Consider the following 14,374-nt stretch of genomic DNA (forward strand, 5'->3'; position numbering starts at 1 on the left):
CCAAAGTACTTCCTCATTTATAAAGTGAAGAATGGTGACTTTTCCACTTTGTTGCACTCAGATCATCCCTAACCTACTCTGACTTTCGGTATTAGACCATGAGGGAATTACTCATGACAATTAGCAACTATCAAAATAGGGATAATGGGTTTGTTTCTTGAGCTTTTAGGTTCCTGCACATTCAGTTAAATCAGATTTGGGTACCCCAAGAGTAGATAAAATTGAACATAGGCTTTAAACTAGTAATTTTTTTAAAAGTGTTTTTAATGTTTATTTTTGAGAGAGAGACAGAGCATGAGAAGGGGAGGAGCAGAGAGAGAGGGAGACACAGACTCTGAAGCAGGCTTCAGGCTCTGAGCCGTCAGCACAAAGCCCAACACAGAGCTCGAACTCATGAACCATGAGATCATGACCTGAGCCGAAGTCGGATGTTTAACTGACCGAGCCACCCAGGTGCCTCTTAATTTTTTTTTTTTTAACGTTTATTTATTTATTTATTTTCTAGAGAGAAAGAGAGCATGAGTGGGGGAGGGTCAGAGAGAGAGAAAGAGAGAGAGAGAGAGAGAGAGAGAGAGACACCCAGAATCCAAAGTAGGCTAGGCTCTGTCCGCACAGATCCCCATGTAGGGCTCGAACCAATGAACCAAGAGATCATGACCTGAGCTGAAGTTGGACGTTTAACCACCTGAGCCACCCAGGTGCCCCTTTAATTCTTTTTTTAATGTTTTTTTATTTATTTTTGAGACAGAGAGAGACAGAACAAGAGCAGGGGAGGGGCAGAGAGAGAGGGAGACACAGAATCTGAAGCAGGCTCCAGGCTCTGAGCTGTCAGCACAGAGCCCAACATGGGGCTCGAACTCACAGACTGTGACATCATGACCTGAGCTGGAGTTGGACATGCAACTGACTGAGCCACCCAGGTGCCCCTTTAATTTTTTTTTTTTAATGTTTAGTTTTATTTTGAGAGAGCAAAGAGTGTGGATGGGGGAGGGGCAGAGAGAGAGGGAGACACAGAATCTGAAGCAGGCTCCAGGCTCTGAGCTGTCAGCACAGAGCCCAATGTGGGGCTCAAATTCAGGAGCTGCAAGATCATGACCTGAGCCGAGGTCAGTTGCTTAACCACCTGAGCCACCCAGGTGCCCCGGCTTTAAATTTTTTAAACAAATTTTTAAGAATGAAGTTTATATCTTCCATCACTACTTTTGTTGTCTGTTGTCCCGACCTTTGGGTACAAATAGTTTTAGCATTAAGCTCATTTTCCCTTATGTCTTCTAAGGAGCTGGAATCAGTTGGAAAACATGGATTTTTGAGCCCAGATCTTGGTTCAGATCCTTGTTCTTCCCATTTTTTAGCTATGCAACTTTTGACAAGTTAATAACCAGTCTGGTTCTCCTTCTGTAATATGGTTATTGTTTCCTTGTAATAGAATAATCTTTTGAAGAGGATCAAGAGGAGATGGTCTCTCAGAGCTCTGAGCTCTGATATAGTGCTTCTTAAATGTGGGTCCTGTCCTCTTCTGCCTTCCTTTCCATTTCTTCCCATTTGTCTTCTTGCTTCCCATCAAGTGCAAAGAATAGTCTGGCCCCATTAAATGTTTCAGAAATATCTTCTTATCTCTAGCAAATCACACCTTGGAGGTTAAATGTGCATATCAAGTGGGTCCCATCTTTCTTAGAGGGAAAAGTATGAATGACTAGGAGCAAACAGCTTTACTAAACTATTTCATATGGAGAACTGTGTAATTCTGGGATCACTGGAAGAGCCTGCTTAAACACCATATAGTACATGTATATTTTGATTCCAAAGATACTTAGGATTTACTAGTAAAATATTGATTGTGAGGATAATTTACTTGCTTTTGAAAATTATCTAGTTATGTCCTGAATTGTAACAGTGCCGGGAGAAAAATGATCAGATCTTGGGAGAGTGTAAGAAAATTCCAATCCTCCCATTGTTCCTACTCCAAACAAGGATCTTGAAGGATGCTAAAAGGTTGCTTCATCCTGCTTAATGCTGTGGAATAGCCCTCTTAGAAATGTGTTCTGGGTTGAGAATAAGTGACCTAAGGTCAGAGTTCATCATTCTATTATCTTGCTTGAGACCTGATGGTTTTAGACATTCATACAGACCTACTGGAAAATTACAACATTCTTTCTTCTAGTGTTTGCCAGGCATGGTGGTACCTCCTAGGCCTGCTACCTTGTGAAGATCAGTGGGGTAGGAGGGAGGAGATAGTCTTAGCTAATCCCAGAAGGCTCTGGAGAGAATTTTTCCACTGAGGCCCACACCAATGGCACCTGGCCTTCCAGCCTACAGTTCTGTCTCTGACAGCCACACTTCTTTGATTCACTGTGCCTGCCTTGGGAGGCTCTATAAAGAAACTTATCTAAACATTTGAGAGCTTTGTGCCAGTTTCAAGGAGTGGCAGGGTTTTGGATGTTGGTGTTTTTCTTCTGTGGGGCAGCTTGGTTTAGGGCTGTGGAGTGTCTTCAGATGTCGAGTCCTTGAATTGATTGCACTGGAACAGAAGCAGGCAAGTGAGACAAATGTGACGAAACAGTGTTGTATGCTCAGTGCTATGCTTGGTGCCTTCTACCTTACTATCTAGACCTACTATCTCCGTTCCCACAACAACCCTAGAGGGAAGAGATGATGTTACTCCCATGAAGAAACTACAGCTCAGAGAAGTTTTGAGAGTCAGTTAAGGTCACCAGCTCACTCGTACCCAAGCCCAGCTCTGTTCACTGCTTTGTGCTGCTGCTCCCTTCCCCCCAGGACTTAGAAGGGGCAAATGTAGAAATACGACTCCTTAGATCTTAGATTTGGGCTTTACAGAAAGAAGCACATGTGATATGGGATGGTGAGGGGAAGGAAGGAAGGAAGGAGTAAGAGTATCATCTCATACATAAACATCACAAAGTATTTCTTTGTCCTGGAATATGGCCTGAAGCAGTCAAAGTATAGGATATGTTTTCTGTAGATGGTACAGACAACCTTGGGAACAAATGGACATAGGTTCAGCTGACATGCATTGAATATTACCTGCCAAGTTTGGGTCCTGACTAGACCTTTTTACATGGCCTGCGTTCCTCATTGACTGCTCTCTAGGTTTGACAGGGAAACCCATGCTGTAGATGTGGACCCTGACCCTCAAAAGAAAATGGCCTACATACTCACATAATTTTGGCCCTTTCCCCCAGGTATTATTTCTCAAAGCCTAGAAGAAGGAGTCTCTTTTCAGCCAGTGTTAGGAAGCAGCAGCTTCAGGCTGGAAGTAGCAGACACTGCATTCACACAACAGTTTGTTAGTTGGGCCAGGGAGGGGCTGTCTGCACTTACATATTCTCTGTGCATTGCATTTAGACTTGTGAGTTTTTGGTAGGTGCTGTTGAGTAAGTTGTTGAGTGTTTTATTTTTGTTTTGCAGTCTCCTCTAAGCCATGACCTCATCCTTAACCTGACTCAGGACGGGATCAAACTGCTGTTTGATGCTTTCAATCAGAGGCTTAAGGTAACTGTGAATGACAACTAAAGTTTCATGTCAGGCGGATTACTACGTGCTATTGTGAGATGTTTCTGAAACTCATAAGTGGGGGTAGACTCCTGTGATTCGGTGTACGACAGTACTGGGGACTGGAAGCTGTGCCTGTTCCTCTAAAAAGAGGGAAGCTTGGGATGGGGTGGTTGGAAAGTGGCTGGGAGGGACTCCAATCATAGGCTACAGAGGTGGAGGGGAAAGAGTGTTAAAAGCTTTGGGGAATACTATGGGGAGGGGGATTCTAAGTCCTTCAACTTAAGGAAAGCAAGAGAAGAGCTAACTATTGGCACAGATTATCCCAGATCTTAACAGGTGTACTAAAAATGGGGCCTAACTGCAGAATAGGATCAAAAGACTTTAGTCAGGTTTTTGTATCTTGCTTTACTTCATTCTTAGGTCAAGCAATATGACTTGGAAGGTGAAAAACGCAACTGTTCTTCCTAAAATGCTGGAATTTACAGCTTAACACCACCAGTGATGAATTGATTCTTTAACCCCATTGAGGATATGTAAACAAACAACTTGATAGTGTATAGGGTTGTCTTAAGTTCAAGTGCAATTTACTAACACCTGTTTCACTCCAGGATGTTTTTAATACACTATTTACAAATGCCTGGGCTTCACAGATTAGTCATGTGACACCAGACTCATGCCTCAGAGTCACAAGGTTGAATGTGGCTCTGGGCATTGGCATACCAGAGTGCTTATCCTGGTTAGGTTATGGAGTAGCCTTTCCAAAAGACTTGGGTACTTCCTAGTTCTCATCATCCCATCACAAGTGAGCTCCTAAGAAGACAAGATAGAACATGGAAAAGGAATCTGTACACAGAATGGGAATTCTTCATTCATGATGGTTTTTCAAAAGCAAACGTGAACATTCTTAGCCCCACAGTTACCTTGCCTCTCCTTGTGGACTCAGTCATCCTGTCTTCACTGACCAGAAGTTTCACAGTGGGAAAAGGGAGAGAATGGTCATCAGTGTGGCTTCATTACAAATCAGGGAAAATTAATCTGGAAACACCTTTACAAAGAGTTATTTGTTTTAGCTAGGTACGTCCACTTTAGGAGACATAACCCCAGAAGATTATAAGGAAGGTAATGTTGACAGATACGTATAGCAGGGCTTTTCATAGTAATGAAAAGCTGGAAATAACCTACATGGACAGCAAAAGGGGATGTCCAGGCAGCCCATCATAGAATCACAGCATGATGAGGACAGTATCAAATATTAAGTGAGTACTTGGTACAGATTAGGCACATCACTGAATGCTTCCCGTGCATTTCCCAACTTAAGCCTGTGAGCTGTACTGTTTCCCAGTGAGACAAAGGAAGGACAGAGGATGAGTGGTCTGCCAAGCTTTTAACCCTGAATTACCAGTGTATGATAGCCACTGGAGTAGAAATGACAGCTTCTGTTGATGTATATGGGAAATAAATGTCATAAAAGCTGAAGAAAATTGTGTGAGCACACTCTGGAGAAATGTGAAGAATGAGAAGTACAATTTGAATGAGAAAGGAAGTAATTAGAACCTTCTCTTCTGCTTTCTGTGGGGTCCCTATGAAGAGGAGGGTCTGGGACCCTGCTGGAGCCTCTGGAAACTGAGGAAGTGATTCTCAGGTGCCCTTGGTCAGCATCAGGTTTGACCTGACCCATGTGCCTGCCCCTCCATCCAAGCACTTAAGAATACTCTTCTCAGGGTGCCTGGGTGTCTCAGTCGGTTAAGCGTCTGACTCTTGATTTCAGCTCAGGTCGTGGTCTTACATGACTTCGAGCCCTGCGTCGGGTTCTTTCCTGGCAGCGCGGAGCCTGCTTGGCATTCTTTCTCTCTCTCCCTCTCTCTCTCTGCCCTCTCCTCCTTGTGCACTCTCTCTCAAAATAAATAAAGAAACATAAAAAAATAAAAAGAATCCACTTTTCCCTGATGCTGTCTCCTGCAGTTTCCTCATCCCCTCACTCCCTGCCTATGAGAAAGCCCTACAGAATGAGGCTTCACAAATTTCAACCTTCACAGCTACCTGTCTTTTCCTTTCCTATCTTGGCTGCTGCCATGGCTTCTCCTCTGGGGAAATCAAGGTCTTTTCCAGCCCAGTGGGTGGTAAATCATGAAGTTCAGACTTCCCCAGCTGCTTGTCCCTGTGGCCCAGCAAGCTCCATGGGCCAGATCTGCTTGTTGATTATCCTGGTGACATGAAGGACTCCAAGATGGTTGGTACTCTGGGTCTCTTGCCACAAGTGCCATCCTACATATGCCCTGTGGTTAACTCTGGTCCATTGTTTTCCCATTAGGCAGGCAGGGTTGAAACACCCATAAATGTTGGTCGGGGTTATTGGCAGGTGGGTGACAGCGACACAGAAGGAACATCCTGGAGGCCCACCGCCACAGGGTGAGTGGTGGGAAGCCCTTGGGTGGTCATTGGCCAGCTGTAGGGGTGGCAATAAGGGAGGCAGAGTGCCTGTTCCTGCTATACAAGCAAGGCTTCTGGCTAAAGGGTGAGGCTGTCTACCAGCATGGGGCCCTGGCCTTGGTGAAATGATATACCAGTTTGGCATGATATACTGCCATGCCGGAGCTTTCTGAAGGGACACTGAGTATCTTATTATGAATCACAGCTGTTCCCCTGTTCTTCCTTTAATGACCTCTCTTGGTACCTCCTTTCATGTTTTCTAGTTTCACATTGCCCTTAGCTGACTTCGTAACAGTCAGACTTGTCTGATGTTTTGAGTACCTTTCCTGTGCAAACTAATGAGCCAGACCTTAAAAAGGGCTTAACTTAGTGTGGTACTGGTGAATGGCATACACAAATAGTATAGGAAAGAGCTGATTGAAGTGCTGTGTCTGCCCAGCAGAGGGAGTTACTCTTAGCAAGTAGGATTAGAAGAGCTGCATTATAATTCAGAGGTGCCCAACTTGTGGTTCAGTGTTATGACCACTAAACAAAGTTAGAGATAAGGTCTGGCCAAGAGTAAACTAATATGTCTCATTTTCTTTGGTAGTTCCAGATGCTTCTGCATGCAGGGCCCCACAGCTCCTTCTAGGATGAGGCCCATATTGTCAGGGCAAACAGACACTGAACCAGCTCTGCTTATTCCTCTACAGTAAGGGCCAGAACTCCTAACTGGAGGGTAGTAGCTGGTTCTTCAGGCCTTGGCCAGCCATGTTTCTTGCGTAGAAGACTTCATAGTGCTCATTATTTGGCACCACTAGTAGCTGAGTGTTTTAGCAATACCTTTGTCTTTGCCCTGAGTTCTTGGCATTTAATTAAAGGCTGAACCCCTTGAAACTACACAAGGGCACTGATGTTCTCCAGGTACCCTTCAATAGAGATATGTATACATATTTGAATATTGTCACACTTGTCCTAAACTAATATGACTTGTTTTCTAGCAGGATAGACCTCCCCCCATCTTTTTTGTTTTGTAAACCACAGTATTTTAAAGCTGATTTTGAAAGTGACTGGGTCTGGGGTCTTTTTAATGCAGCAAAGTGTGCAATAGCAGGAAGGGGGCTCAGTATCCAAGGTTTTGTCCATAGTTTTAACCTTTATACTATGTGAATTTGTTTCTGTGGAGGTTTCCACTGTTCTGTATGTACAGTCTTCTATATGACCCAGCAGTAGATTAGATAAAGGATCTTTGACCCACAGCCTCCATGGGCATCTGTTCAACAATCTGGATGAAGGGAAAGGAGAGGTTATGGTGTGTGTGTGGTATCAGTTTTTCCTTCAGATTTAAAATGAGAATAAAATGTAATATGCAGTGCTTCAGGAGAATTTTGGCTAGTGATAGATTTTTTTTCTTCACTATTCTATAAATGTCTTTTTTATTAAGATTTTATTTTTAAGTAATCTTTACACCCAATGAGTAGCTAGAGCTCACAACCCTGAGGTCAAGAGTTGTGTATTCTATCAACTGAGCCAGCCAGGTGCCCCACTATAAGTGTCTTTTCTTTTCTTTCTCTTTTTTTTTTTTTTTTTTTTTTAATTTTATTTTAGAGATACCGTACATGAGTTGGGGAGAGGGGCAGAGGAGGATAGAGAGAGTGAATCTCAAGTAGGCTCCACATCGAGCACAGAGCCCAATGAGGGACTCAGTCCCACGACCCCAGGATTGTGACCTGAGCCAAAATCCAGAGTCGGACACTCAACTGACTGAGCCTCTCAGGCACCCCTATAAATGTCTTTTTAATCCATCTCTTTCAACTGCAGAGCATTACCAATGCTTAAAATTTGATTTTTTTTTCTTTTAGGTGATTGAAGTATATGACTTGACTAAAGTAAAGTTAAAATATTGGTAAGTTTTCTCCCCTGTTGCTCTATGTCACAGGATTGGTACAAATGGACTTTATTACCCTCATTAAGTTAATAAAGAATTCCCATTCCTAGCAGTTCCAGGATTACAACCTGGTACCATGATTTCCTCAGGCAGCCTCCAAACCTACTTAGCTTCCCAAGGAAGAGAAGGAAGTGTTGTTAAGAACATGCTCTGTGTAAAACACTTCTCATATATGTCAGTTCATTTAATCCTTACAGCAAAGCAGGACCTCAGCTTAGGGGTGGTGACGTGACTGTCTTCTGGGTCATAGCTGCCCTCCCCAAATAGGTCTGACCCCAAAGCCTCTATGCTAAAGGGAATGCCAAAGGGACCTCTATTTGGGGGCCAAAATCTACTTCTTTTTTAAAAGTTTTTTTTTTTTTTTAATGTTTATTTATTTTTCAGACAGAGAGAAACAGAGCATGAACGGGGGGAGGGTCAGAGAGAGGGAGACACAGAATCTGAAACAGGCTCCAGGCGGTCAGCACAGAGCCTGACGCAGGACTTGAACTCGTTACCACAAGATCATGACCTGAGCCGAAGCCGGATGCCCAACCGACTGAGCCACCCAGGCGCCCCAAAATCTACTTCTTAGAATGAAAATGGGGGTGGCCTATATCATGAACTAATATTTGAGCACCCTTTATGGCAAGGTGCTGTGCTACCATCTAGAATACTCCGTTTAGTAAGCTTCCTTAACTGGCTTCCCTTTCCCTTTGTGAGGGCGTGAAAGGGTCCAATTCCTGGGGCTGGCTCGAGCAGCATTTGCCAATAGAGAAGTGGATAAAGCAAATGTGTAATAGTACTGGCCCCTTGCAGATTTCTTTTTGTCTTTTAGTTTTGTTGGAGCCTTTCTTTGTCTTTTCCCTCTTAAGAGTTAGTGGTAGGTACCTATGACCCAACAATAGCACTACTAGGAATTTACCCAAGGGATACAGGAGTGCTGATGCATAGGGGCATATGTACCCCAATGTTTATAGCAGTGCTTTCAACAATAGCCAAATTATGGAAAGAGCCTAAATGTCCATTGACTGATGACTGGATAAAGGAGATGTCGTTTATATATACAATGAATACTACTTGGCAATGAGAAAGAATGAAATCATGCCATTTGTAGTAACGTGGATGGAACTGGAGGGGATTATGCTGAGTGAAATAAGTCAGTTAGAGAAGAACAGATATCATATGTTTTCACTCCTATGTGGATCTTGAGAAAGTTAACAGAAGTCCATGGGAGAAAGGAAGGGGGAAAAAATAGTTACAAACAGAGGGAGGGAGGCAAACCACAAGAGACTCTCAAATACAGAGAACAAACTGAGGGTGGATGTGGGGGTTGGGGAGAGGGGGAAATGGATGATAGGCATTGAGGAGGGCACTTGTTGGGATGAGCCCTGGGTGTTGTATGTAAGCCAATTTGACAATAAATTATATTAAAAAAAAAAAAACTACAATGAGATACCACCTCATACTTTTTTTTTTAAGGTGGTAGGTAAAATTAAATAAATAACAAGAATTAGTGGTGGGTAAAATCATGAGGTCCTGGGTTAGACTGCCCTGTGTTCATCATTCTGTTACCTCTGTGACCTTGGGCAAGTCACTTAACCTCTCTAGGCTTGTTTTTCCATCAGAGAAATGAAGCCAGTACGTGGCTACTAGGTTAGGAAGATGACATGAGATACTGCTGGCAAAGCACTTGTCACCATGCCTGGTTAAAAAAAGAGGTGTTCCATGAATTATACTAATTTTTAAATTAACCTTTAAGCATTCTCCTTACATGCTCATCATCTGAAATCATGTGTTGCTCTTCATTCCCAAGCCCCTGCCCCTTGGGTTTTTCCTCTTTGCATGGGATCTGCCCCTCACCCCCAACCTACCTGTTCACCTAGTCCATGGGTGCTGGCTGGTTCTTCTGCCTAGTAAGAAAGCAAGCTGCTTTGTTTGGTTATACACTATTCTCTTAAGATGTTCATCCCTTTTTAAGAAAGTTCCTTTTCAAGCCAAACTGCTAATAGGCATCCTGGGAAAACACATTCACACTCTCTATTCCTGGGGCCCTTCTTTATCCAAGTCCAAATGCCATAGGGCTGAGACTGAATTTATTTCCTTCTAAATTGTGCCTGGTGACCACACGTGTCTTGGGAGGCACTAGAGGATCAATTCAGTATGTCAGTCTCAGGAGACTTGATTTATTCTGACCCCATTAATTATCCTTCACTTAAAAGTTCTTTAATTAGGGGTGCCTGGGTGGCTCAGTCGGTTGAGCGTCCGACCTCGGCTCAGGTCGTGATCTCGTGGTCTTTGGGTTCGAGCCCCGCGTCGGGCTCTGTGCTGACAGCTCAGAGCCTGGAGCCTGTGCCTGTTTTGGATTCTGTGTCTCCGTCTCTCTCTGACCCTCCCCCATTCATGCTCTGTCTCTCTCTGTCTCAAAAATAAACATTAAAAAAAAAAAGTTCTTTAATTAAACTTGTGTTTTGACATACTTGTAGGCTCACCTGCCTGTGTTTTAAGAATAACTCTTCCAGCCACCATCTTCAGTGATCTGAAAAGCATCTTTGTTTTTCAGTGGAGTGCATTTTAACTCTCAGGCCATAGCTCCCACCATTGAGCAGATTGACCAGTCTTTTGGTGCGACCCATCCTGGAGGTAAGCCAAGTCTATCTGTTTCCTCTGTCACAGCCTATAATGATAAGCCTGGCAAGTGGCACCATCCCAGCCCTAGTGCCCCTTCCTACAGGAAGCCAGGTTCTGGTAGAATTTGTGGGTTGATACTTGGGTGTGAGGGAAAGCTTCTCCCTCTTGTTTTCACCCTAGTAAGTCAGTTCAAGAATCAGGCACAAGGAAGGTGTTACCAGGCTAGTGTGTGTTCTCATCTCTGGTACCATTCAACCATGTCATTTTCTCCTCCCCACTCTTACAGTGTACAACTCCGCTGAGCAGCTCTTCCACCTCAACTTCAGAGGACTGTCTTTCTCTTTTCAGTTAGACTCGTGGACTGAGGCTCCCAAGTACGAGGTTAGCCCTTCCCTTCCCACGGTATTTGTCACCCAGTACCCAGGTGATATGGGCCCAGCAGACAGTGCCACTGGGGAGGTTGGATAGGTACCCTTTTTTGGTTTCCTCATCTCTGAGGTCTTTAGGGGCCAACATGGATAGGACTGATAGCAAGAACAAAGCCTGAGCCAGCATTCCCAGGGGGAGGGCACTTCCCACTGCAGAGTGAGGATTGTCAGAGATAAATCCAGTTTGCCTTGCTTTAAAACTAAATCACTGTGTTTTTTTCAGTAACCTAGAGTTTGAGATAATTCATTCTGGATTTTCAGTTATTTATTGCTTTTAGCAAAATGTTTCATTCATCCTTAGGTAGCAACGTCCTTAGGGTCGTGAAATGATAGATGTTTGTAAGGCTTACATTTTGTTAAAGGAACCATTCCTGCATGTTTTTCTTGATGGAGGAAAGAAAAACTGAGTAAAATGAAAGATGAACTTGAATGGATGGGGTGAGTTTATTGATCTGGAGCCAGGTTTAACTGTTGTTTAGGTTTGACCTGGCCAGTTCTTCAAGACCATGAGTGCTGGAGAAATGCCAGAGCCTGGGCCATATGGCCTGCAGTGGGCTCTCAGTAAAACTTTTGTCCTGTGTTTGCAGCCCAATTTTGCCCATGGTCTAGCTTCTCTCCAGATACCCCACGGAGCAACTGTGAAACGAATGTACATCTACAGTGGAAACAGCCTACAGGATACCAAGTGCGTTTGGGGAGCACAAGTTTCATGGGCCATGGACTCCCTGGGAGGGAGGGTGAAGCCTCTGCTCATTTTGTGCCTGCCTCCAGGGCTCCCGTGATGCCCCTGAGCTGTTTCCTTGGCAATGTGTATGCTGAGAGTGTAGATGTTCTTCGAGATGGAACTGGACCCTCAGGTTTACGACTTCGGCTACTTGCTGCAGGTCAGTTACTGGCCTTGGGGTGGTGGATTATATTCATGTTGAGACGGTCTAAAATCCCACATGCTTAGAGGTAGTTGGTACAAGATAATGTAGATGCTTATGGTTAAAGCTTTCATTTAAATTTAATGAAAAAGGACAAGACACAGTTTTGTCATTAGTAAATCTTAATAAGTAACAGTAGCATTGCTTCTCCTAGCATGTATATAGCCTTCTGTGTGCTTATGTGGATTTTCAGTTGTTCCCAGGCTGTTTACTAGAGATGCATGTTATGAGCTTCGATATTGGAGTGTTCTGCCCTTTTCTACCCCTTATGCCCAGTTCTCAGGAGGCTGGCAGAAGGGACTTCTTGAATTCTGGTTTGGCCACATCCACTGAGAGTTTTGCTGACTATGAACAAAAAAAGAGCTGCTGTCTTCAATGGCTGGTCTCTCTAGGATCCATGTCTCATTTGTGATTTCCTTGTGTGGCATGGCCAATCTCAGCTACTTTGGACCTTGGGTCATGCTTCGTATTAGTAGTATGGGGATCTCCTATGTCGAGTTTGCCTCCGTGCCTTTGGCCTGGGTGCCAGCATAGGGGCTACGCCTAGCCAGTGTTTGTTCATAAATTGGGGTCTTGCATTCGTTTCTAAGGCACTAGTTCTTAACTATGAAGAATCTGGTGTATGAACTCTGAAGTCACTCCCCTGAGCAGTTAGATAGTTCCCCACCTCCAGGTTAGAAATTTCTAAAAGTGTGGTTTTCTAGCCAAGCAGAAAACTAATGTTACACTTGAGCTATACTGTTTGAGAGAATTGAGCTGTAGCAACAAGGTCAATCTAGGGTCTTTCTTGTCAGAAGGATCACTCCTTGAAACACTGAGGTAGTCAAGGATGGCACAGTTATCCCAAGTGACAGCAGGAGGAGTCTGTTGGGAGCGGGGACTCTCCAGTTCTGACTTCCACCTTGTATAGCACACTCCCAGCAGTCACATCTCACTGCTTGCCGGATGAGTTGGGGAGACACTTTAAGTCAGGGACTCACCCAAGTTACTGTCCAATCTAGTACTCGTTGAGAGTTTCCTTTGGCAAGCGTAACTTGTCTCAGCCAACCCATTTCTCACATGTTTCCTGTGGAGTGCAGCTACAGTGATGTTTTTAAGATAAGAAGACAGTTCCATCTATCTTGGTCCTCACAATAATTTATAGGAAGATTCACTCCAGGGAATCAGAAGCTAAAATAGGCTCCTAAAAATAAGGGTGCTTTTACCTGGGTAGGCTTCAGGTAGAGTGAGACGAGAGAGAAGACCCACCTGTGAAGAGTGCCTTCCTAGTAGCCCCATCTGCATATTCACAAGTGTACCTGGGGACTTTGGGCTTACAGTATAGGACTTTTGGTGGTCAGCCAGGATTGCCAAAACTGCAAGATATATAGACCGAGGTTAATGTTGACTATGGTTTTCCCAGGACCTAGTTAATTTATTTATTTATTTTTTGTAATGATTTTTTTTTAACGTTTATTTATTTTTGAGACAGAGAGAGACAGAGCATGAACGGGGGAGGGTCAGAGAGAGGGAGACACAGAATCCGAAACAGGCTCCAGGCTCTGAGCTGTCAGCACAGAGCCTGATGCGGGGCTCGAACTCACAAACCGTGAGATCATGACCTGAGCCGAAGTCGGCCACTTAACCGACTGAGCCACCCAGGCGCCCCTGGACCTAGTTAATTTAAACACAACCTTATTTGCCACTCATTGTATATGTGCTGTGACTGAAGATTCTTGGATTAGTTGAAGAACTCGGTACCAACTTATTTCAGATTGTGGATTCCTGAAGTCTTCCCCATATAACAAATGGATTATTATAAAGAGCCTTGTCAATTATAAAGTTCTGTGCAGAGTAAGGTGATGGTGGTTATCATGGACCAGGAAATTCAGTCTTCCTCAGGTTCTTGCCTTTTACAAAAGAAAAAAAAAAGTTTGTTTATTTTGAGAAAAAGAACATGAGCAGGGTAGGGGCAGAGAGGGAGAGAATCCCAAGCAGGCTCTGTGATGTCAGCACCAAGCCCAACACAGGGCTCAGTCCCATGAACAGGGAAATCATAACCTGAGCCAAGATCAAAAGTCAGAAGCTTAACCAACTGAGCCACCCAGGTACCTCCCCCACCTTTTTTTTTCCCCCCCCGGTGGAGGAGACAGAAAATACTTTGTCTTTCCATCCACAGAATGGGGAAAATCTTCCTGTTAGGAGTGTCTGTTGCTATTCCACAGCTGCTGCTATGTGTGTGTTTAACTGGAACTGTTTCTGAAATGTATTAGAGTCAGGGTTTAAAGATTCTTCCCAAAGAAGAAACTCATGGCAAATCGGGTTTTCTTATCCTCCCACTTCTCTGGTTTTCGTTTTTGAGTGTTAGTGGGTCTATCAGTGTTTGTAGAATTAGGGATGAGTTAATGGATGTTTCACTCTTGGCTTTTTTATAGAGTGCTTTTTTTCTTTAGGTCCAGTCTCTGGTTGGAGGTTACCATTGAGAAGCCCCTCTTAACATAAATTCTTGTATCTTGTCAGGACCTAGAAAATGGCAAGAGATAGAACCTCATTCTATACTT

General features: G+C 43.9%; 1 protein-coding gene across 3 annotated transcripts in view; it reads left to right on the forward strand.

The window, feature by feature from the left end:
- PHAF1 (phagosome assembly factor 1) overlaps nucleotides 1-14,374 on the forward strand; it is a 30,633-nt gene that overhangs the window by 9,275 nt on the left and 6,984 nt on the right. For all 3 annotated transcript variants that reach the window (XM_042968808.1, XM_042968806.1, XM_042968807.1), the window contains 6 exons: nucleotides 3,427-3,510; nucleotides 7,785-7,828; nucleotides 10,413-10,492; nucleotides 10,767-10,861; nucleotides 11,496-11,593; nucleotides 11,680-11,792. In XM_042968808.1, the coding sequence (XP_042824742.1) occupies nucleotides 3,427-3,510; nucleotides 7,785-7,828; nucleotides 10,413-10,492; nucleotides 10,767-10,861; nucleotides 11,496-11,593; nucleotides 11,680-11,792 (514 nt within the window). The remainder of the gene's footprint in view (nucleotides 1-3,426; nucleotides 3,511-7,784; nucleotides 7,829-10,412; nucleotides 10,493-10,766; nucleotides 10,862-11,495; nucleotides 11,594-11,679; nucleotides 11,793-14,374) is intronic.

This window comes from Panthera tigris, chromosome E2, assembly GCF_018350195.1.
Source record: "Panthera tigris isolate Pti1 chromosome E2, P.tigris_Pti1_mat1.1, whole genome shotgun sequence".
NCBI classification, from domain to species: Eukaryota; Metazoa; Chordata; class Mammalia; order Carnivora; family Felidae; genus Panthera; species Panthera tigris.